Genomic DNA, 25909 nt, shown 5'->3' on the forward strand with positions numbered 1-25909 from the left:
ATATAAATGCCCACACCCCTAAAAGCACAATCTGACCCGGCCCACCCCTAAACCTCATATTTAATGAGAATATATTGCATTTTAAAATGTTTTAGCAGTCCATACTTAAAATCAAGTCCAATGACTCACCAACCAAAATTGGCAGACACTTTCCTCAACCTCAGTACAGATTCGGCCAACTCTAGATTGAGACTCAACATGGGTGCGTGAGTTTCATAGTTCGCGAGCCCTGTACAGAGTCCGCAAACTATGATGGGATGTAACACCGGTCCAAGACTTTTCTGTAGACTGTAGCATAGTACTGGCCAGTATAATTGTTTATGGTACCAATGTGTCATGTACTGTCATGTGTGTGTTGCATTTGTGGAATATGTTTGAGGCACCCCATTGTAGTGAAGACAGAGTTTGGCCTGCACACATTGCTATGTTAGCATAAGCGTTTTAGATGTTAACGCCATCTTGCAACTTTGCTGCTTTTGCCCACGACACTACAGGTAGCTGTTATTATACGTAAAACTGCTTGCTTTTTCTTCACATGCGAACGGTCTGTTTTTCACATCCCTAAACGCGCACCGCGACTTTAGTCTGAACACCGTGTGCAGAAACCGTCAAGGTCAAATAACAATGCATGCTGTTGAATTCAGGTTGTTCGTCCCACGCTCTAGACACAACAAGCACACAGCTGTAAATATCTGAAACTCGGGTGTCTTTAATATTGCATTGCATGCATGATGCTGACATACTTGGAGAAAATCTTTCCAGACACAGAGAGCAGTGCTGATCCTGTGATGTGATTCACCTAAGCTGATCTTTGAGGTATGGGGTTCCCCATTCAAACCTAGAGACCTTCTATTATCATAATAAAACTAGCTTACTAGGCAGGGGAAGGTGTTTCACAAGGTATTATAGGACCTGTTTCCACTATCATTGTAATATGATTTCTCCCTTTGTTTTTTATGGAATTGTAACAATGCTGACGGTTTTATTTCTAATCATTTATTTGATTAGGTTAGCCAAAGTACTGCATTTTAGAACACGTAGTTAAAAATAAAAATTTACAACTTTTTTTCGTGTCTCTGATTACTCACGTTGTGGACTGATATGAGAATAACAACGAAAAGGTGTTCTTGATTCCCACCATTCCTGAGAGTATTCTAAGTTGCTTGTTCTGGGTTGTCTAATCATTGGTAGCTTCGATATGGTACAGAGAACGAATGAGACACTGATGCTAGTCAGATAGGGGTTCTAGGTACTGAGGTGAGTTTTTTGGTACACCATAATTCACTGAGGTCCTGGTTTCCTGCGCATAGTTCTGTGCATGAGCAGAATCCCCGCAACATGGCGCACCCAACGTTTTGGTCTTATGATTGAGACGCCTTAGTAGTGCTTATATTTGTCCACAACACCCTCACTCTTGTTTCCGGTTGACGGGAGTGACGGTTTAAACCTACCTATATAGTTGACTTATTGGTTCATTCAAGCTTGACAATTAAAACGGTTTCATTTTGAATTACTGACCCTTGATTGTGCTACAATTTAATGTAGATTGTTTTTCTTCTCTGCGTCCTTATGGCTGAAGTTGCTATTGCAGCGCATAGTCGAGCACCTCTCCAGTGTCATTTGACGCAGTTCGGGGTCCCAGATGATGGAATGTCTATTATCTTTATAGTGAGTGCCCATGCATTGTTCCCCTATGAGTTGTTTTACTCTTGGGTTACTTTTCCGGGAGTGAATGCGGATGATAAGACGTTTCACTCATACACTCCTACGGTAGTTCCAGCGAATTACACACCGTATAGGACACAGGAAATTCCAATTTCCGCTTGGCAGCATCGTATTTGTTTCAATGGCGCCCTCCCCCACACCGTAACTCTGGTTCGGTTAGGTCCCTTCTCCATTCCTGGGGCCACTTGGCCAGTCTTGGCCGGGTTCACACCACATCCACGATATTTGCAAGCCCCGCTAGATGACTTACGTCAACTCCATACCGCCTTGATTGCGGTGAATAGGGCTTTAGTGCAATACGTCTCTCGCAATGTCCAGGTGGGGGTGCCTGGAGATGTGACGCAACCAGTTGGACCGGCCGGGATCACTATTAGTCCCGTCATGGTTAATTCGGTAATGGGCAAGAAGTGCCCCCAGAATAAGGACGATATGCCTTATTGGCTTGCTGAGAAATTTGACCAGCTGGAAGCAGTATTTCCTAATTCTACTCCTGTGGAAAAACACAGGATCCTTACAATTAGTTTGCAGAAAGACTTAGTCCCAGAGGTAACAGATTGTGAGAACTGGGCTAAAGTGTTTGCAGCGGTCTACGCGAAGTGCTTCGGCACACCGTCTATGACTGTATTGCCCTCCGTGATTAAGCGTGTTCAGGATGAGCACGGTCCGGAGGCAGCGGTCGAGTTGGGAATGAGGCTTGTCGGCGTGTTCAACGTAGTTGCTGATCTCATCCTTGCTAATGTCAAGGGAGATGCAGTTAACTTTCAAGTGTCGAATGAGCTGCGCCTCGTGGCAGGTACCAAGGATTAGTGCGGAGGCATATAAGACTATTGGCCGCAATAGTTTGGGGGTTAAGCCCTTTGCTAAAACAACAGCGCAACCGCAAACTCAGACGGTTAAGTCTACAAAAGACGACCGTCCTGTTTTTCCTAAACAAAATTGGAAAGGCAAAAAACAGGGGAAGCAGCAACAGAAACAGGGGTCACGTCCCGCATCACCAATACCAGTGACTACTGAATGCACATATGAATTGCTCAATTGCACAAGAATTAGGTCTCCTGATAGAGTTCAGGTTTCTGAACAACGTTCTCCTCGTTCTTCAGAGGAAACATCGGTCTCGCAAGCCGGTGGAGGTGAACGTGGCAGTGGTCGGGGTGCCCCACTAGGACGTGAGCAGCCCCGCCCGGCTGATGGTAAAGGCAAGCAGGACAAATTTGCACGTCAACGACCTCCGTTTCAGAAAAAGAAAGTTGCTGCACTAACAGCGAGGTATGCCACAGATAGTGAGAACACAGCTTCGGAACCTGACATGGGCACTAACGCTGCTAGACAGCGCAGCTGAGGTTACAATAGTGCGCAAGCACTGCGTCCATATCTGAAGGCGACAGCAACTGACACATTTATTACTGTAGAAACTTCTGACACTAGAGTGGCTCCACCTGACAGACTTTATGACATAGTCCTTTTAATTGAAGGTGACATAAAACGTACCATAATAGGGATTTTTTTTGAAAATCTGACCTCTACATATGACATTTTGTTAGCAGAGGCAGACTGGCCCCCCGATTTCATTTTGGCCGCTCCCAGAGGGGAGGAGGTAATCCTCCCATCTTTCGCGCACACTGTGCCGAAGGAGCAAGCTCAGAACTTCGCAGAAGAGTGGGCACAAGTGCTTGCTCCGGCATTGTACAGTACTCAGGTTGGGTGGGATAAATTATCAACAAGCCATGAGATTCCGTTACGGTCTTTGCCACAGCCACAACCCCAATATCCCATGCGTCTAGAAGCTAGATCTCACGTCGCAGAAATCCTTGAACAATTGGAATATCTAGGTGTAATTGAAACATGTGTGTCACCCATAAATAATCCTCTTTTCACTGTAACCAAACCTGATGGGTCGTACCGCCTAGTTTTGGATTATCGGCATTTGAACTCTCATTGTCGGACGTGCGCGGTACAGAATAGTTCTGCCCTAGTTGACAGTCTCGTGAGAAAAAGGTTTAAGACCACACTTGACATCTCCAATGGCTTTTATAGCCATAACCTGTCCTCTATTAGTAGTCAATGGACAGCCTTTACTTCTGGCGGCAAACCACAACAGTTTAAAAGATTATCCATGGGCTACAAAAACAGTCCTGGCGTCTTTGCCGCACGTGTAGTCTCTCTGTTGGAGAGCATTGACCCTGATGCGTACTCGTATGTTGATGATATTTATCTCACAGACGACGATTTATGGCCGCATCTGTGTCACATTGACCGCATCATTAGCATGTTTGCGGACTTCGGTTACAAATTTAACTTTGCAAAATCACACATTGCAGAGTATACATTTTTGTTCTTGGGCTATGAACTCAACAACGAAGGACGAGGTTTAGCAACTCACTTCCTGGAGAAATGTGCATGTTTGCACACTCCAACAACTCTGAAAAACTACAATCTTTGCTGTTTTTTTAAATTTCGGGCGTACTTACATTCCCGATTATGCCCAGCGTATCAAGCTGCTATATGCCTTGGTACAACCTACTTTTACCAAATCTTGCTGGCTGCCTGAACATTCAGCTATACTGCGCTCTTTGCAGGCTGACCTTCTTGCTTCTAAATACTTATTGACATGTGATAGCCACAAAAACCTCATAATCAGAATTGTGCCTGGCGCAGCGGGTTTCCCGTACTTGACATTTAATGAAGGGGGACACCGTCCCTATTGCTTACAAGTCACACTTGTACACTTCGGCTGAAATGCGCTTTTCCACCGTCGAGAAGGTATTAACTGCAGTACAGATGGCGATTCTGAAAGAGAGAGCGTTATCGCAAGGGAAACACATGTTGGTTGTCAGACCGTATCCTGCCCTTGAGGCAGTGGCGAAGGCAAGTGTACCAAATTCTAAAGCTTTGCATCCACGTTGGATACAATGGGCCACTTCTCCGGATGTCACATTCATCTTTGATGCCTCATTGCAGACTCAGGAGTATTTGCAGTATGAATTTGTTCATCCAGCTCCTCTGTCATTGCGCCCGCTTGAGTATTACCATTGTATCATTTACACTGATGGTTCGGCGCAACCGGCGACGAGATCTAAGCATGCTTATTCAGCTGCCTGCGCAATAGTGGCTGGTACCTTTGTGAATGGAGAATTCAAGTCTGATGTCGTGCATACGCAGACATTGGGTGATTGTACCGCCCAGCTGGGAGAGCTATGTGCTCTGGTGCTTGCACTAGAGTTTGCTGATCATCAAGTGACTACTCTTATTGTGAGTGACTCCTACTACTGTGTTCAATCTTTCAACGACAATTTATTCTTTTGGTCTCAAAATGAATATTGTGATTCCAAAGGTACCACAATCAAATATAAAATGCTGCGGGTTCAAGTTGCAGAACTTAAGAAACAACTTCTGCCGCTCGTGAATGTAATTCATAATCTTGGTCACCAGCGCGTGGGGGTACACGCTGTTGGCAACAGTTTAGCTGATGAAGCAGCGAAAACAGCAGTGGCAACATATCTGGTAGCAGCAGTTACGAGATCCAAAAGTAAGATTTATGATGACATCTTGGCAGCCATTGCTGCAACAGGGAAGGGTGATAATTACCCTCGGGTTTCCCTTCTAAATACTCTTATCATTTAAGTCCTGATAAAGGTTTCTATGTGAGAATTAACGACGTTGGTGACAGGTTGATTCCCAACGTGGATCACAGACTTTCCTTGATAACAGCCGCTCATGAAGGTATGGCCTCAGCCCATGCAGGCGTCTCAGCGACTGTTACTATCTTACAACAACGTTACTGGTGGCGCGAATTGTATAAACAGGCTTGTGATTATGTCCTTACTTGTGACATTTGCCAACAGATTAAACCTTCGATTGCTGCGCGTCCACCTCAAACACAGTTGTACATATCTAATAAACCACTTGGGTGTGTTTATTTGGATCACTGTGATCCTTTCTCCTTAGATACTGCGTATAAGTACATCTTAGTTGCAGTGGATTCGTGCACACGTTTTCTATGGGTCTGGCCACAAAGGAGTGCTGATGCTCGAACGGTCAAAAGACACACAATTGATGGATGGAATGCAGAACAAATCAAAACATTCACCCCCAGTCAAGAGATCTGGGTTAAATCCATCATTCTTTTGCTCACCATGCCACCCCAGTTCAGGTCCCCTCTTCAGCCAGGATAGCTTGATTCCAGTGGCATAGTGAGCCCAGGACCCATGTTGCGCATACCTGGCGCACGTAGGGCTCAAACGGTCATCAGGGATTTGCGTGTCTTTGTGGGAATTTATGCATGTGGTACCCTCCATTCGGACCAGGGTCCGGTGTTCGCCTCTAAGGCATACAAGGATGCCATGAGATCTTTGGGGGTCCAGGTCAAATTTTCGTCTCCATATAGGCCTGAGGGCAATTCTGTTGTGGAGCGAATGAACCGTGACTTAAAGCAATCCTTGACAGCTAGGGTTTTAGGTACTGGCAGGAACTGGTTGGCCCATTTGTATAGCGTTCAATGTGCACTTAATAATCTCCCTAGAAGGTCTCTGGGTGGGCGGACCCCATACGAAATGCTCTTTGGCATAAAAATGTTGTCCCTGACCTTGGTGGTCTAGACAAGGCGGCGCCGGCTGCACCCTTTGACGTAGATGATCATTCTGTTACAGAATCTACAAGACAGCCTTGCAAAGGAACACTTGCCCTCCACAACTGATGCTGCACTTCAGATTCCGGTAGTTGGCTGGCTACCTTGAGTTGGTGACCTGGTCCGTGAGAAGGTGGAGAACATGAAGGAGTTCGGCCCCTCTTATCGTGCACCTGTTCCAGTGATTGGCATGCAGGGTACAAGAACAGTCATTTTACCTCCACTTCCTGGTCGTAAGGATACCAGGTACATCTCCATTGACAATGTCAAACTACAAAGAGTGGCCGATTCTTCTTAGTATGACTCCAGCGGTCTCTTGTCCAGCAATACTGGTAAATTCTGTTTTGGCTCCGGCAAATACAAACAGGCCTGACATTGACATCGAGATGCATACAGTTACTAATACTTTATTGACTCCACCGGCTAGTGATCCTCATGAAGATACTGAGTATACCTATCCCACAGATGTGTCATTGCCTGGTTTGCAATCAAGTGCAGTTGACCAGTCACGTTTTTCATTTGACACTAACTCTACAACATCGAATGCCCCATCGAAAATTTCTATTTTTGATGTTTGGTTTAAAAGACATTTTTTAATTCCCCCTTTGGCTGGTGCTCATAACTATTTTTTTGTTTATGTCCATTGGATTTGTGGTTGTCTTTTTTCGTCTAGTAAATGGACATTATCTGACCGAAAGATCTGCGATTAGATTAATTGATGGAACTTTGGCTCCCCACTCCTCATCACACATCATGAAGAGGGACGAGACTTTTGTTAATATTACTGCCTGACCTGTGTTAGATGGGATTGTATGGAATGCTGTAAAATTTCAAATTTATGGCCCTACAGAGGTGATTAATGTCCCCAATGTACTTCGTGTTTCTATGGGGGATGTCGTGAAACAAAACATATGCTCTGATGATTGGGATGTCCAAGCCGTTGAGGCTCTTTTTTCTGATTTGAAATATTATGCTGCTTTTGATGCTGAAGATTTGTATTTAGACTCAGCGAATTATGGAGAGTTATTTTGCTACCAACATTATAACAATCATTTCCTGCATAAAGTGAATACATTTAGGAATGTCGTTAATTATACACAATGGGAACATTGTCCAGCTCCCATTGAAGGCAGCTCCAAAACTCTAGGGAAAAATTTACATATTTTACTGATTTCAGGGTATCTAAACCTTAAGCCTTTTATTTTAAAATGTCTGCTGAGTCAGCTTCCAAAGTTAGACTGACACATACTAAATTACTGTATTCTAAGTCCTTTATGGATGAATTAGCTATAGGGGGCTATGAGCTGTGGAAAGATACCATTGATCTTAAATCTGTTTGGGGTTCTAAAGCCTCAAACAGAGGTGTTCCGGTGCTATAGCAATAGGCGGTCCGCAGAGATGGCACAACAGCAGAAAACCCTGAGAATATTAGCCTTGGCTGAAAAGCCACGTTTTCACCACTTTCCTAAATAGCGGCTCTGATTCATTATGGTGAATATTGTTAGGCAGAGAGTTCCATACCTTGGTAGCCCCAAGTTAGGTGGTTAAGGGAAACCCTCACATTGTGGAGTAAGTGGTTAGTCAAGTGTTGGAGGACTCCTGGTCAGTCAAGAACATCTTGTTAGAATGACCTCCTCTGTATTATTACCAAATCAGAGGATTCTTCACCAGCAGAGAATCTCTGAGTAATTATTTCACAGTTCCTCCACAAATGAGAGGGTTTACCACTAACACCCAACTCTAAACCAACCCAGTCTACTGCAGTGCAGAACATAGTGGTGGATGAGTAGCACAAAAAGGAGGACAGATGAAATACATTACTTATGGAAACATGAAGAAATCACAGATGATGCTAAATAGTGGATACATGCACTCAATTGAACTGATATAGGCTTGAAGCACCTAGGACTTCCTAAGTTTATGAGCATGTTTCATTGATATCAATCTTAGTCTGCTCAGAAAGGCTCTCATTCAGATTCAGCAGATCAGTATTCCCAAGGAGACTCTGTCCTAGTTGATTCTTAGTGGCTCTGTTTTCCTGCACCCAATATTTCTGATCCAGCTGCTGAAAGAATCAAAATATTATTGTCTGGTTTAAAGTGGAGGCCATTCGGCCAAGCTTAATATTGTTGGAGAGGTGCAGTTATTCTGCCTTTAAATTTACATATATGCCCCAACACACTCGCAGAGAGTCAGGGTGTTAGTGTTAAATACTTAACTTTCTTTTCAATTTACTCTGACAAATGTTAATATGCTATTGGATATTATTGGCATGGAAATGATTGAGGAACTTCTAAAAGGTTTCATATCTCCGATGGGGGCATCTGCATGGTAATACTGTGTTATAGACTCTGCTGCCATTGGGTATCACAGTTGGGCTGACATCTCTAACTCAGTTCTGATCTTTAGACTTGTATTCTGAATTGAAATAGAGTGTAAATGTTGAGGAACTAAACAAACATAAAACAAATAGAAGATACCTATTTAACTAGCCACTTTGGACACTGGAGGGGCAGGATGCTGGAGCTACTGAAGTACCACTGTGCCAGGGATGTGGAGGATGATAGTTTATCAATCTGTGCTGAGTCTAAAAATGAGCTGTGATGAATGTTAATGGATACCCTGGCTGGAGCTCCTTCATTGTCCCAGTTTAGGGAGCCTCTGGAAATCCATCTCTGCAAAAACCCACAACAGCATATTGTGTATTATTTCCTTAATGTTATCAAAGTGCTTGTTTTTCTACTGTACATATCATAAATATTTTAATGCTAGTAACATAAGTTCCCTACTAATTACAGTAAAGTATCTGATGTTATCTTAACCCACGTTTGAAAATGCCACATATTCACTAATTACCAAAATATACGTCTGTGTAATATTAATTTGGGAGTGCATTATTTTATTCAAAATCCTTTCAGTCTAAAAATAATGACTATGGCATATGCTAGAAGTAAGTAAGAAACACTGGCACCATCAAAATATATTTGATGAGACATCATCCACCTGCCATTTAAAACCATAGCTCATGCCTTGGGCAGTTTTGACAGCTCCCATTGGGTAATATGGAATTAGACAATTTTTAGCATACTCATTTTCTCAAATAATTTTCCAATAAATGAATTTGAGGCTTAAGCAATCATCTGGCCATAAATGGGCTTTTGCTATTGTTCAAGCAGTCACAACATTGAGTTTTTTCAGTCTAAGTTTTAAAACATGGTTCCATTGCTACGATAGGCATATGGCATAAAGGAACTATGTTTTAATAAGGAAAATTAGAATACAGGTAAGAGGAGCTGTCTCTTGCCAACCACTAGATTACAAAAATGTAGTTGCCGTGCACAGAATTCAACAAACTACCATAACATACTCACCAAACAGAAAGAAGTAAGATAGAGCAGAAAGAGTAAAGATGCAAGCACAAGCATGGACTGTGCTATTTACAGATGACATAAAAAAGAGGACCTCAGTTGGTTACCTTTTGAGAGGGGGGTGAAGTCTGACCAAAAGCGCTGGATGAATAGCCACAGAGAAACTACAAATACAAAAAGGAGAAAGGGTCGAGAGAGGGAGGGAGGGAAAAGACAAAAAATGAAGAGATGAAGAACAAACATCAACCAGAGAGGATCTTTGGGATCTTGAGTGTGAGGTTAATATTTAAGTCAAAGAAAAGATTTACCTGTTTGTAAGATTTTATTAACATTCACAAATGCAATCATCTGAGCTTGGTTTAGCTAAAAAACATCTTCAACCTCTCTGGCAAAACAAATCTAATGGACACTGACATAAGTACTGAACTTTTCATAAACTGCCTTCAGGTTCAGTAAAGACTTTGGTGAAACTAGCAGTCATTCCCATTCTGAAAGTATCCTTTTGCAAGTCCTAACTTGATAGGATAGTATCTCATGATGTAGTTGACATCCCCATTAAGAATCCTGGATTATGTCCAAGGTGCTAATTTTCCTGTCCTAAGGCTTTTTTACTGGCCACCACTCTCTTCATTTATATCCCTCGCTGATCTAACTTTATATCAATGTACTGTGTTCATTAGATGTTCATGTTATAAATATAACCCATACACTTTAGCAGTCTTCTGAAATATCTCAAAAATGTCAGAGAGAAATAAATGGAACATATTTCAGTGGAAGTGAGTCTAGTACAATTTGTCACAGAAGAAATTAAGCTGTACCTGGCTTCAGCACATCAATTATGGTATTACGCCTTCTAAGCTATCCATTTTCCAGGTGCTCCTTGCTCAACATGTGTGTCAGTCCTCTTTATAAGGGTATGACCGATGCTCTCACCCTGATCTCATGTGCCATGTTTGTGGGATGTAGTAACATTTTGCCGCATTCGTAATATTGCAACCGATGCTCAGCTAAAGATTTAGGGCTAGATTTTCAAAGATTTTGCATCGGGTTTGTGACACCTTTTTGATGCACACCCGACACAGAATCCTTTGCAGTATTTACAATGCAACACAAACGGTTATATGTGTTGCCTTGTTAAACAAAGTAACACAACACAGCACATTGATCTGCTTTGCATTACTCTGCGTCAGGTAAGTGTTCCATGGATTAAGAATGGACATACCTGCACATGCACTCATAGATTTTGATGCAAAGGCACATTTACAAAGACTTGTAGACATGGGTTTGCGCCAATTGGTACACTTGCCTGAGGCTGGCGCAACGAGTTGAAATATCTTTATTTCTCCTCGTTACCTCCTTTTTGAATGTGTGCTGCATCCTGCAGAAGTGACTGTGTCATGCAGGAGCTGCCTGCTCTTTTTCTGCCCGCTCTTTCTGCTTGTTAGACCTCCTGCTTGCTGCCACCCCATTCCCCGTTCCTCTCCCAGGACCTACTTAATAGAGGCTGCAGAGCGGACACGGCAAAGGCAAGCCCATCTATGCGCATCCGTACTTGAACCGGGCCCAGCGTCAAGAACCCTGGGGCTCCGATCACCCACAGATTCTCCTCTGTAGTTCACCGAGCCCTGGTCCTTGGCTGCCGCAACAACTGCTGCCTTACATCTCCTCAACATCCGATCCCTCCCAAAACACGCTGACGAAACCTGGGCACAATCAACACCCACACCCGATGTAATCTTCATCACAGAGACCTGGCTCAGTCCCTCCTCCACCCCTGACATCACTACCACAATGCCCAACAGCTGCACGATGGCGCACTGGGACCGCACAAACAAACATGGAGGAGGTATTGCCATCTTTCACAAAGAAACAATACGCAGCACTACCACCGAAGACGACACCACCACGATCATGGAACACCTTAACTTCCAACTCCACACCGATGGCAAAATGACCTTCAGAGGCATCCTTTTCTATAGTTACCTAAGACCACACCTCGGCTCTTGCAATGCCATCACTGACTTCATCGCACCACTAACTATCGTCTCCACGCACTACATTTTCCTCGGCGACCTCAAGTTCCACTTCGACGACTCTACAGACAGCAACTCCACCAGCCTCCTGAAAAACATGAGCAACATCGGCCTCACGCAGCTGGTCTCCGACCCCACACACAGTGCAGGACATTCGCTGGACCCAATCTTCATGGCCAGTAACAGAGTCAAATATAGTCATGCCACAGAACTCACCTGGACCGACCACGCCATCATCGCAGGATCCCCATTCACTGCCACCAGGTCTCCCAGCTCTTGCCTCCGCAGCTGGAACAAGGTTACACAGACCCAATGGACAGACGTACTTAACACCGCCCAGCCCGACCCCGCAACTAACCTGGAACAAGCCATCCAAAACGTCACCACCTAGATCACCAACTGCGCCGACAGAGTCGCCCCCATCAAGCCAACCAAGAGTGGCAGATGCATCAAACAAGCCAGCTGGCACACACCAGAACTCAGGACAATGAACTGCAGCTTCAAATGATTAGAGAGAAGATGGTGACCCAGCAAAGACTCCACAGACCAAGCCATCTTCAAATCAGCCCTCACCACATACTGCAAACACCTCAAAGACACAAACATATGCCTTGGCAAACCTCATCAACCACACCAAGGAACTCTTCAGCATCGTTAGAGAGTTCTCCTGCCCGGCAGCCATCGAGAACATGACCTCCCCTTTCCAGGAACTCTGTTACACACTAGCGACCTATTTTCACATTAAGATATCCGCCATCTACAGAAACTTCTAACCCACCCCCACTGACCTCAACAGCCTCCCTACACCAATGAATGCCTCCCCTGACCGTCCACTCACTGCATGGGAACAGCTCACCACCCAGAACACAACTACCATCATGAACTCTTCAACCTTGGAAGCAAGGAAAACAGTTGCCAACTCACCACCATTCTCAGTGCATCCATCACCCCAGCCACCTTCCCTGATGCATGGAAGCATGCAGAAGTCATAATCCTCCTCAATAAACCCTCCACCAACCCCAGCAAACTCAAGAACTAGCACCCCAACTCGCTGCTCCAATTCCCCGTCAAAGTTCTCAAGGAGGCCATCAACCGTCAGCTCACCGAACACCTGGAGAGAAACAACCTGCTCGACAATCCAGTTTCTGCACCAACCACAGTACCGAGACTGCCCTGATCGCCGCCACTGATGACTTGTTATGTGTGTTCTCCTAGACAGGGAATAATCAGCAGCCCTGATTATCCTGGACCTCTAAGCAGCTTTCAACACCGTATCCCACCACATACTCATCAAGAGACTTCACCACATCCGGATACAGGGTGACACCCTCAAATGGATTGCATGCTTTCTCACAGGTCGAACCCAAAGAAACCACCTGGCACCCTTCGCCTCAGAACCAAAGAGCACCATCTTCGGTGTCCCTCAAGGTTTATCCCTCAGCCCCACCCTTTTCAACATATACATAATGCCCCTGGCCAACATCCTCAGAACCCACAACCACAACATTATATCCTACGCTGATGACACCCAGCTTATGCTCTCGCTTTCAGCAGACCCCTTGACCACAAAGGACCAACTTCCATAACTGCATGACGAACATCGTCGACTGGATGAAATCCAACTATCTGAATCTCAACACTGACAAGACCGTAGTTCTGGTCTTTGGGAACAACGCCACCCCATGGAACAACACCTGGCGACCTACAGAGCTCAGACATGCTCGCCAATAGACCACACCTGCAACCTTGGCATCATACTGGGGAGCAAACTCACCATGAAACGACAGCTCAACACTGTCTCCACCACCTGCTTACACAGTCTCCCGATGCTCCGAAGGATCTTCAAATGGCTCCTCATCAGCAAAAAAAACCATCACTCAAGCCCTAGTAACCAACTGGTTGAACTAGAGTACCGCACTGTATGCAGGAACAACCTTCTGTTATCACCCAGCATGCTTAATATCCCAGGAATTAAATTGACTAGTGGACACCTCATTAGAGCTAGATCTGTGTTGGATGTTTAGTTTTATGTATAGTTGTCACTCATTTGCACACTCCACCCACATTCTTGGGTGGCAGAAACTCTCACATGTAATTGTCATCAAAAAATGTATTTTATGGAAATTAGAACTGGGACTGTTTCATGTTTTCCTAGTATGTGTGAGGCCATACATCCAAAGACACCCCTATACACCCAGAAATCACAATGCTTCTGTTTTTCAAAACCACATGATTAACTGTAGTATGATTCATCCTGGAATAAAATACATCTCTGTTCTTATGTTTAAACTGCCATATCTCAAAGGATATAAAAAGATTCATGATAGTATGTGATTATGAGCAAATCAATAATAACATGAAACTTGCAAGAAAAACCTCTACCATTTACCATCACATTTCACAGTAAAGTTGAGTTTCCAGCACAACTTCAACCAATCAGTACACCGGTGCAGTCTTGCTTGGATCCATACAAAACCAAGTAAAAGGTTGTTTCAAAAAGCTACTAAAACACTTTCAACTAGTGCAAATCTAATGAACCAGAGAAGAACGAAGCGGTCAGTTGTACCACACAACTCATGTACGGCAATTACTGTACTGGCTACCATGTTAAACACAGAACATACAAAGTAGTGGTTATGGGGCTCCATATGCCTAAGTTAACTGATCATGGCTATATGCTTTCTGGAACGTGTCACACACTGCTGCAGGAAAAATCATAGGAGCAACAAATTACTAGAAACTCTGCACCAGCAAAACCTTGGAATACAGTAACCAAAAAGGCATGACAAATAGTGGTGGTATCAAACACTAAATTCTGTTGTACATGCAATTTTAGCAAAACCATTTAACAAAGCATTTACATTTTTTAATATGTTCAAAACATAAATGTCCATGAAATCATCTGCACATGAAATCAAGAATAATCATGCAACATCTGCAAAAATCTTCATATATGTATTCATTAATTGATAATGTCAACAGTACTTGTTTTAATAGCATAAGTTTATAAATGGAAGAAATAGCTCTCAAGTAAAAATGTCAATAAGAGATAGCATAACAAAAATGTACCTATTTCAAAAAGAAGGCATTAGCTTTTTTTGTGAATTGTCCTCATCCCTTCATTGCCCTTCCCATATTGGACAATAAGGACTCCTGATGACACCTGTCTTTTTGTCTTCTCGATTTAACCTCCAGGATAGCCAATAAAAAGTAGGAATCAAACACTGTTTTTATCTCACTCATTTCATATGATTATGTTCCTTAAGCCACCGTTAATGATTCTGAATTGTGCTAAAGGTGTATCTGATTTTCCATGGAAGTCCTCAGGATATACATAAATGACCACTAACATCTTTCTTATTCTGGATTCAAAACATGCAGATCGGTCAATACAGCACATGCAAGGAAAGCAAGTGACAGAATCAAGAATAAGGTATGATAGGTGTTGCCAATCTGTATATTTCATACACTTGAATCTTTTTTGCAAGTCCTTCTATTTTCGAGTGTCACTTTCCTTCAAATTAAGGGAACAGATGTAGGGTCTAAATTTGTTCATTCTTATGCAACTATCTTTGTGTATTAAAAAGAAACCTAATTATATGATCCATGTTGGTGTTACTTTTAAATCCTAGGTCAAATATATTGATGCAGTGTTTATTGCATGGTCAGGCTATAGAGACATGTTATTACCATCTGGTTAAGACTATATGATTAGTTACTCTTTATCAATAAACATGAGTCCCACATGATAGAACTAATAATTTTGAGACAGATATGTAGCAAGAGCTCATTTTCAGAAATATTTTAGTGTTGCCATCTAGGTTTTACTATGGCAATTAGATCCTTGCTTGATTATTAAGTCATGGAAAAATATAGTGCATGATGGTCTTCCTGAATCGATGGTGGAAGAACCTATAAACCAAATGGCCCTGTCTAATGCTCTCCACTTTATCAAATTAGTTTAAGATATTTGTTTACAGCTGTTGAAGATCCATACATTCCAATAAGTATACACTTGGGGGTCTATTATGATGTAGGGAGGATCGCCACTGCCCGCATGGCGGTGGTGATCCTACCTACATCATACCCTGCCCGCCACCCACTTCCCTCGCCATATTAATAGGGCGGGGGGACCCCGCCGGACGGAAAGACCGTCCGCCGGTTTTCAGCCAGTCGAACAGTCGACCGGGCGGAAAAGGGGCTGGATATGGTGGCGGTGTTGTTAGACACCGCCATCCATATTAGCATAGGCGCGGGAAGCAGCCCCTCCGTGGCGGCAAAGGCATGCAGACTTTGCTTTTGGGGGCCCGTTGCAGGCCCCCAGGGTAGGGAGGGGGTTAAGGGTGCACATGGGGGGTATCTATGGTACCCCCCTACATTGTCACGGACAAGGTGGCAGGCACCACGCCGTGCCTGTCACCTTGTGCATTCCCAGCATTGTGGCGGGTGGTGCTACGAGCACCGCCCGCACAATGCTGGGAATAGAGGATGCCACCGCCACAGTGGCGGTGGCATGCTAATTGCCGTGCGGGACCGCCTCACCACTGGTGGCTGGTCCGTGCACCGCTAGGGTGGCGGGGGAACTTCCTAATAGGCCCCTTGGTTCTTAAAAAACATGTTTTTGCAGTTTTATATAGCTCAAACTCGCAAAAGGGGCATTAGAGCACTCTACATGACCACCAGATTATAATACACATGGTCAGATTCATTTCTTTTAAATTCAATTTTTTGAGGCACTAAGAGATTAAGTGATTTGCTCAGAATCCTAGTTAGTTGAGTCTACGCTGGGACTGGAACCTGGTTCCCAGGTTGGCAGCTCAGACTGTTAAGCCACATCTCCTCCTCACAATTGGAGTGGTATGTAAGTATGGACCATGAGGGACCAAGGTGGGAAGATATAAGCGCACTAGATAGAGATAGGCATAATAAAGACTGTGATCAATTCAAAAAGTCATGCCAGAATTTTCAGTCGCATATTGAGGTGTGACATGGCATTAAATAAACACATGTGAAAACAATCAAATCAAGATTTAACTATATGTGCTAAGAATATATAGTATATAATTTAAAAATAATGTGTTGATTATTGTCTTTGACATGCTATGGTAAAAGCCAAAGTAATTGGTCAGAACATGAAGTTGATAGTCAAGTGAACAACCTAAAGTACCAGGTTTCTAGGCTCTAACTGCAAAGATATTCAGTATATAAAATCTCTGAGGTTAGGGATCATTGCTTTTTCTATGACCTACAGTTACTAGTTTATATGGTAATCTTTACAGTATGAATATGGTTATTGTCTTAATTTATGATAAAATGTATATATGTTTGGCTAAAGGCCTGTGTATCACAATATGCTTTTTGTGCTGATGGTTTTTCTTAGGAAATTCATGGTTGAACTAGACTTCATAACATTTGTTTTTTGATTCTCATAACAGAATTGCTCTGCAACATGATGAAAAAGGGCCATTCATGTACCCAACTATTTTTTTTATTATTTGTTAATTATAAAACAAATTGTGTGAAATGCCACATTTTATTTCAATGTAGGTTTGCTTCAATAAGTGACTGAAATAAATGTTGATAATTACTTTAACTCTTCCTTTTGAATATAACTGACCTTACTCACAGCTTGCTCCCTATACATAAAGGAGAATGAAATATGGGAATACAATTGTTCAAGTAGCCTTACTGTCATATTTAGCTTATTGTCTGTGTCTTGTCGTAATAACGTATACCAATAAGAATACAGAGTAGCATTTGCTCTAATGCAGATATGGATCATTAACAACCCTCTTGGTAGCTTTTTGTAAAGCTGAAGTATAATGTTTGCAATGGATCCAGGGTGCAATCCTGTGTCTGTGTCTCTATATTTATATTTATGTATACATATTCCAGGAGCATGGATAGTGCTACCTGCATAAGAAAATAAACTGTTCAAATGGGATGATGGTTCTGAATTAAAACTGAAAAACCACTGAAATTTGCAATTTATGGTGAGGAGCACAATCCAACACTCACACAAAACTCATTAAAACCATAACGTACACAACAATTAAATGATCATGACTTCACCCTCTATAAAGCAGATTCAGTTACAAAATTTGCACATCATCTTACAGATGAGATTACATATCACATTAACCATACCACTTTGACAGAAATGACAATGAATTTAGTACTAATAATTAGTAGATATGTTGTTGTTAATTACAAATTCACTTTTAGGTGTTGTTCTTTATTAATATAAATATTGTGAGTTTATAAGCATTGCAGTTAGTGTGCAACCTTCGAAACCTTTTAATCCATTGATTGCATTAAGCTATGAAAACAAGCTTTACTGGCATCATCAGCTCATTAATCAGTAAGTGAATACTGTGTCTTGTGACCCCATTTGTTTTTCTATGAACTTTGTTCGCCTTTTAGCACCCTGATATGACTATCAAGAGATTTATAGCTCCAAATAAATAATTACATAAATAATTATGATATAAATGTATTTTTAACATAATGCCCACATTGTACTGATGCTTCTTTTGACCACATACACATGCGGATCTGCCCCATGAATATAAAACAAATAGACTCTATTTGTTGTGGTTAACACAACTTACTAGACACTGACTGAGCACTTTGGGACCCATATAAAGGGCAGAGGATATGAATCAATTATACAATCAATGTTCAGTGTATTCAGTTAAGTACATGCCTCATACCCATTTAATCCTGAATGACTATAAAATAAAATAAATCTGACTCTGAATGTAGTCAGTGTAAAGAGGAAGCCATATTTTAGAGAGACTCAAGAGGCCAATGTGTCATAAAACCCATACTCCCATGCAACATAGTTCATTATGATCAAGGCCAGTAATTTGCCTCAGACAAAGCAAGAGTCAAGGCAGTCTGGTCTGGGATATTGACAATCCTACGTAAAAATAGAACAAACTAACATCTCCTAGCCAGCCTACATAGGTTTCGTAGGACATGAAATAACTGGAAAACTATTGAATACAAATATTCACAAAATATTATTGATTGACGAGTCTGTATGGAGAGAAAGTTACTGAAATATTATATAAATGCAGTTAGGATAATTTGTGCTCAATAAACAATGTCAACATTTTGCACACTGAACTTGCTATCCCTTTTTGAAGTTAATGTCTTCTGTATAGTTTACAATTTTCCCCTAATTATTTTGTCTGCGCATTTGCTTTGATTCAGTGATGCAGGTAGGCTACAAACTAATGTGGCAACTAGGGAGAATCAAGGCAACATTCCTAATATTTTCAGGAGTCATCATGTTTTTCTATAAAGTATACAACATGCAAATGATGGCAACCTCCTAAGTCCTCTTTAGTGATATACCACTAGGTATTGTTTGCAATACATTACTTAATTGGTTTAGCAACATGTAAATGTATCCATTTGCGTCACACTGCACTAACACTATAAAACACTTCTTATAACTTAAACTCCATAGTCTACATTGCAAAACATTGGTGGGCATGTTACCATTGCAACATCGGCCTGGAAGATCTGCTTGATAAATTTGTTCTTAGAGGAATGAACAAGCTGGATGACGTCTCCATGTAGCGTGTCCCTGTTTTTCTCTAAGAACCCTGTAGAAATGGAGAAGACATAGATCAAAAATGTTACTCAAACTTAAAGGTAGCTTTTTTTTAGTAGCCAGTAAGATATATCCTTATACCTAATTCAATTGTATCAAATATTCGGTTCCTTCAACACTGCAGCATCTGGTGACAAATTATTGCCCCATTCATATTTCCTCTGTGATTACTTCTCTAACCACATGTGTCCATAAACATGATTAACAAATTAGAGCTAGCAAGCACTCTTAACTTAGGACATAGGACGGTGGATCAGATTATATGAGCAGAGGCTTCTATGAGTTACACTACTCACCATTCAATATTTCAATTTTATGCCAACAAGACAATTGCACAAATGACTTATTTAAGAGATTGCTATTGGGTCAGTAGACAGATGTCCATTCTGTATTTATGTATTCTATTTCAAAACAATTAAGAAAATTCTGTAATTTTTTCTTAATTTACTGGCAAACAGTAATGCCCCTTGTCTATTCTTTAAGCTTATATCAACTTATGTCTCACCTGTGGAGGCATCTCAAATACAGTATTTGGACCTGACAACTCATGTGTCTCCTGCGTAGTTAGTCCCTACAGCGCATATTCTTGGAACATCTGGTATATCTGGCTTCAAGATAAACCAGAAATCCTAATTAAGGATTATGGACTGAAGCATTGTAAAATTAGCAAGTTACTTAAAGGAGGTGTGAAGCACAAAAACAAACTACCTGAGTGAAATAAACTACAAACAAATATGTTCCTTGAGTCATCTACTGTATCAGCAGTAACACTTATTCAAATGTATCTACTAAATTGCATAGTACTCTGTAGTCACAATAATTATACATTAACACAAAAGTCAAACCATAAAATTCAAGAATATTATTAAAAAAGAACTTATGATTCATTCCCTCAGTATGAAACACTGTAATTAGAAAATACCTTCTGCTGTCATTATTGGTTTCCTCTGTAGGAAAAGCTGCAATTAGAACATTTCTTCTGCTGTGACTAATGTGTGGATCAGCTATAATAAAACCCATTATTACAACCATACTCAGCCCCCTTGTGAAGGTTCCAGCTAAAATGATCAATCAAATTTACCAGCCCTTTAAATGACCCCATACAATACACCAGACCATGAGATTTACTTTTCAAAATAAATGCCCTTACCTCTACCCTTACATCTTTTCCTCTGGAGTATCTTGTTATTTGGTAAAGAGCGAGAGAGGCCCCACGTACCAAAGGGACAGGGTGTTATTTTGTAAAAGAAGAATATAAATTCCCTTCGGTAACTAAATAATTTTTAACCATTCAGCTGAAGTATACCACAAACCATTCATATCAATTATACGAAAAAACAATATGCCTAAATTTGCAATGCCACAAGACATCCACTAGATGATAATGGAATGCCACCTATATATTATTAAATAAAAAAACGTTAACACCATTAAAAATGATTCATCATACAAAATTCATAGATCTACATATTATTAAAAAAACATATAATTATTCAATTTCATATTTTACATAAACAGCACATTGATTAATAAAGAGGGATATACAAAAATTCATCAAATGTCAACACAAATATTATATCAAATATGTAAACACTACGAATCATACATACACCGCATCCATGTGTTAAAAACTATTTTTAAAAAAATTCCAAAGGAAAGATAAAACAAGAGAAGAGAGAGACAAACAAAAAATACGACAAAACACTTATTAGTGGTTCGTGGACTAATCCAGGTAAAAAAAAACCCTCAAAAGCCAGACATATATGCAGTCCAATTATTTTTATCACAATGACTGGCCGGTACACTGGATTTAGTTTATTCCAGGCGTCAACACGTTTCGGTGGTGCTCGCTTAGTAATGGCCACCTTTATCAAGACAAATATAATATGCATCTCCTTGTAAAATCTTCAGACAAATACCCAAGCAACTGTGGCGAGTGTCAATCAATCAATCAATTAATGATTTGTAATACGCACTGCATACCCGTGAGGGTTTCAAGGCGCGGGGGGGGGATGCTGCTGCTATTGGTCGAAGAGCCAGGTCTTGAGTTGTCTTCTGAAGGTCAGCAGGTTTTCGGTTTGTCGCAGGTAGAGGGGGAGGGTGTTCCAGGTCCTGGCTTGATGGGAGAAGGATCTGCCTCCGGAAGTAGTTCTCCGGATGCGTGGGACCGTGGCCAGGGTGTGGTCAGCGGAGCGGAGTTTCCTGTTGGGTACGTAGAAGGATAGTCGACTGTTGAGATAGGCTGGGCCGGTTTTGTGGAGTGCCTTGTGTGCGTGGATCAGGAGCTTGAAGGAGATTCTTTTGTCGACGGGGAGCCAGTGCAGGTTCCTCAGGTGGGGGGTGATGTGGTCGCGGTGTGGGATGTCGAGGATCAGGCGTGCCGAGGTGTTCTGGATTCTCTGTAGTCTGTTGATGAGCTTGGACGAGGCTCCAGCGTAGAGCGCATTTCCGTAGTCGAGTCTGCTGCTGACTAGGGCCTGGGTGACTGTTTTCCTCGTGTTTGTCGGGATCCATCTGTAGATCTTGCGGAGCATGCAGAGGGTGTTGAAGCAGGTGAAGGAGGCTGTGTTGACTTGTTTGGTCATGGAGAGTTTCGAGTCGAGGATGACTCCCAAGTTGCGTGCGTGGTCGGTGGGGGCCGGGGGGGACCCCAGTGACGTTGGCCACAAGGAGTCGTCCCATGCGGAGGGGTTGGACCCGAGGATGAGGATCTCCGTTTTGTCTGTATTCAGTTTGAGGTGGCTGTCCTCCAGCCAGTGTGCGACTGCCTTCATTCCCTGGTGGAGGTTGGATTTGGAGGTGAGGGGGTCCTTGGTGAGGGAGAGGATCAGCTGAGAGTCGTCGGCATAGGAGATTATGTTGAGGTCGTGCTTTTGGGCGATGCGTGCTAGTGGCGCCATGTAGACGTTGAACAGCGTCGGGCTGAGGGAAGATCCTTGAGGGACGCCGCAGATGATCTTGAAGGCCTCAGACCGGAATGGGGGGAGGCGGACTCTCTGGGTTCTGCCGGAGAGGAAGGAGGTGGTCCAGTCCAGGGCCTGGTCTCGGATCCCTGCGTCGTGGAGGCGCGTGCGTAGTGCGCGGTGGCAGACGGTGTCGAAGGCGGTGGAGAGGTCCAGGAGGATGAGGGCCGCCATTTCGCCATTGTCTAGTAGGATCCTGATGTCGTCTGTGGCGGCGATGAGGGCGGTCTCGGTGCTGTGGTTGCTGCGGAATCCTGATTGAGACGGGTCCAGGATGTTGTTGTCTTCGAGGTGACGGGAGAGCTGGGTTTTTACTATCTTCTCAATGACCTTAGCTGGGAACGGAAGCAGGGAGATGGGTCTGAAGTTCTTGAGGTCGCTCGGTTCCGCCTTGGGTTTCTTCAGTAGGGCGTTGATCTCTGCGTGCTTCCAGTTCTCAGGGAAGGTGGCGGTCTCGAAGGAGAGGCTGATGATTTTGTGCAGGTGGGGTGCAATGGAATTGCCGGCTTTGTTGAAGATGTGGTGCGGGAGAGGGTCGGACGGGGATCCGGAGTGGATTGTTCCCATGGTCTTGATTGTGTACTCGGTGCTCACGTTGGCCCAGGTTGTCAGCTGTGAGTTCAGTGCGGTGCGGTCGGCATGGGTCGTTCGGGGTCTGAAGCCGTTGTGGATGTCGGTGATTTTCTGGTGAAAGAAGGCGGCGAGGGAGTCGCACAGGGCTTGCAATGGTGGGATGTCGTTGGCGTTGGAGCTGGGGTTGGAGAGTTCCTTCACGAGGGTGAAGAGTTCCTTGCTCTTGTGTGCGTTGTTGTCAAGGCGGTCTGTGAAGGAGGTCCTCTTGGCGGTCCTGATGAGGTGGTGGTGGTGGTTGCGGATGGCGTCTTTGTGGGCAGCGCGGCTGTCTGGCGACTTGTCGCTGTGCCATATGTTTTCCAGTTTCCGGCAGGTTCGTTTTGAGTCGAGGAGTTCCGGGGTGAACCAGCTGACTCTTCTGCTGGTGTCTCTGCTGGCAGGGTTTTTCAGCGGGGCGATGGTGTTGGCGCAGTTGTTCATCCAGCGTTCGAGGGGAGTGCACCTTCATCGGGGTTGGTGGGGTTCGTCGGAGGGTTGAGTGCGAGGCTTGTCTGTAGTTGTTCTTCAGTGACTTTAACCCAGCAGCGGCGGAGGGTCTGTGGTGTGCAGTGGTGTGTGAGGGGTTTTCGGAAGGAGAAGTGGATACAGTGGTGGTCTGTCCATGTGAGTTCGGAGGCGTGGTTGAAGGTGACGTGGGGGCTTGAGTAGAAGATGGCATCTAGCGTGTGGCCGGCGATATGGGTCGGCGTCGTGACAAGCTTTTTCAGTCCGAGGTTGGCGAGGTTGTCGATCAGGGTGGAGGAGTTGCTGTCGTTGTTGTTCTCCAGGTGATAGTTCAGGTCTCCGAGGAGGATGTATTCGGTGGAGGACAGCGTGTGCGAGCTGATGAGGTCGGCGATGGAGTCGCAGAATTGGGACCGGGGTCCTGGTGGTCTGCAGACGAGGGTGCCTCTTAGGGTGGTCTTGGGGTCCGTGTGGATCTGAAAGTGCATGTGTTCGGTGGTGCTGAGGATGTCGTTGGTGTTTGTTGAGATCCTGATGGTGGTTTTGTGGACGATGGCGATTCCTCCTCCGGCCCTGTTGGTGCGGTCACTGCGGGTGATCTTGTACCCGTCGGGGATGGCTATGGCGATGTCTGGCGAGGAGGCTTCGTTCATCCAGGTCTCGGTCAGGAAGGCGACGTCTGGTGATGTGGTGTTGAGTAGGTCCCAGAGTTCGACGGCGTGTTTTTGTGCGGAGCGGGTGTTGATCAGGATGCATCTAAGCTGGTTGGGTTCCGTCGTGGTAGGTGTCTTGGCGCTTTCGGGGCAGGAGAAGCTGCAGTTCCGGCAGGTGAAGGGGCCGTGGGTGCGCCTTGGGGCGGCCTTGCAGCAGGTGTGGGTCCTTCCTGGGTTGAGAGCGATGGGGGTTTTGGCGTCGTAGCGAAGGCGGTCTTCGTGGCTGGTGCGGGGGCCAGGGGTTCTGGCGCTGGGCGCGGTCCAGGCATGGACGGGCGCAGACGGGCTTGCCTTGGGCGCGCCTTTGGCGCGCCAGCGGCGCGCCCGCTGAGCGTGGCTGCACAGCGGCCGCCATATAAGGGAAGGTGGAGAGGGAGGAGCAGCTGGGAGGCGGGAGGCGAGGGACGGGTGTAACGAATGGGCGTGGAGGGGGTAGGGCCGCAGGGGAGGCAGCGGCGGGGACAGGGGACAGGAGACCGGCACGGGGCACAGAAGAGCAAAAGGGGTACAAAAACAAAGGGGCACAGAGGGACAAAAGTCAGCACGGGGGTACAGAAGTTGGCGAGGGGTACAGAATAAAAGGGGCACAAAAGCAAGGTGGCGAGCGGGGGCAGGGAGCACAGACAGTTACGGGCACAAAGAAATAGGCAGCAAGCAAAAAACTAACCTAACGCCACCACTGGCCACCCGGGATGAGGCGCAGGTGGAAGCCTGCGGGTGGTGGAGGGCCTCGATTCACCGGCGGCAGCAGCAGAGACAGCGGGGGTGCACGCGGAGCTGTGGCGGGGTGGGGAGCGACCTACCAGTTGGTCAAGGGTCCTAAAAGCGTAAGTGTTTCTTGTTGGGAAGTGGGTCCACCGTTTGCTATAGTGATACCATTATTTCAATTACAAAATCCCATGATACGTCATGCCAAGCAGTTGCTTGGGTATTTGTCTGAAGATTTTACAAGGAAAGGCATATTATATTTGTCTTGATAAAGGTGGCCATTACTTTGCGAGCACCACCCAAACGCGTCAACGCCTGGGATAAACTAAATCCAGTGTACTGGCTGGTCATTGTGATAAAAATACTTGACCTGCACATATGTCCGGCTTTTGAGTTGTTTTGACCTGGATTAGTCCACGAACCGCGAATAAGTGTATTGTTGTATTTGTTGTTTGTCTCTCTCTTCTCTTGTTTTATCTTTCTTTTGGAAAAACATTTTTTATTGTTTTTAACACATGGATACGGTGTACGTATGATTCATAGTATTTACATATGTGATATAATATTTGTGTTGACATTTGATGAATTTTTGCATTTCCCTCTTTATTAATCAATAGGCTGTTTATGTAAAATCTGCAATTGAATAATGATATATGTTTTTTAATAATATGTAGATTTATGAATTTTGTATGATGAATAATTTTTAATGGTTTAACGTTTTTTTATTTAATAAAATATAGGTGGCATTTCATTAACATTTAGTGGCTGTCTTGTGGCATTGCAAATATAAGCATATTGGTTTTTCGTATAAATGATATGAATGGTTTGTGGCATACTTGAGTTGAAAGGTATCTTGTCATTTATACATGGTAAGTGCATTAAAAGAGCAAATCGAAGTTTTCAGAGAAACTTAACAGGAACTAAAATTCAAGAAAAAAGGTGCTTCTATGCAGTAATACATTTCTCCATCTTCATGTAGCAACTATATTGCACAGAGATAATGGGGCCTCATGGGCCTCACACCGTGATATTTTATGAGGAAATTACAATGTTCAATAGTATAAAAATGCATAC

General features: G+C 43.7%; 1 protein-coding gene across 1 annotated transcript in view; it reads right to left on the reverse strand.

The window, feature by feature from the left end:
* MYO7A (myosin VIIA) overlaps nucleotides 1-25909 on the reverse strand; it is a 739224-nt gene that overhangs the window by 280102 nt on the left and 433213 nt on the right. Inside the window, exons 15-16 of the mRNA XM_085623258.1 lie at nucleotides 19260-19366; nucleotides 9825-9881 (exon numbers count right to left, since the gene is read on the reverse strand). Coding sequence (XP_085479384.1) covers nucleotides 9825-9881; nucleotides 19260-19366 — 164 coding nt within the window. The remainder of the gene's footprint in view (nucleotides 1-9824; nucleotides 9882-19259; nucleotides 19367-25909) is intronic.

The sequence above is a fragment of the Triturus cristatus genome, chromosome 8 (assembly GCF_964204655.1).
Source record: "Triturus cristatus chromosome 8, aTriCri1.1, whole genome shotgun sequence".
Lineage (NCBI taxonomy): Eukaryota > Metazoa > Chordata > Amphibia > Caudata > Salamandridae > Triturus > Triturus cristatus.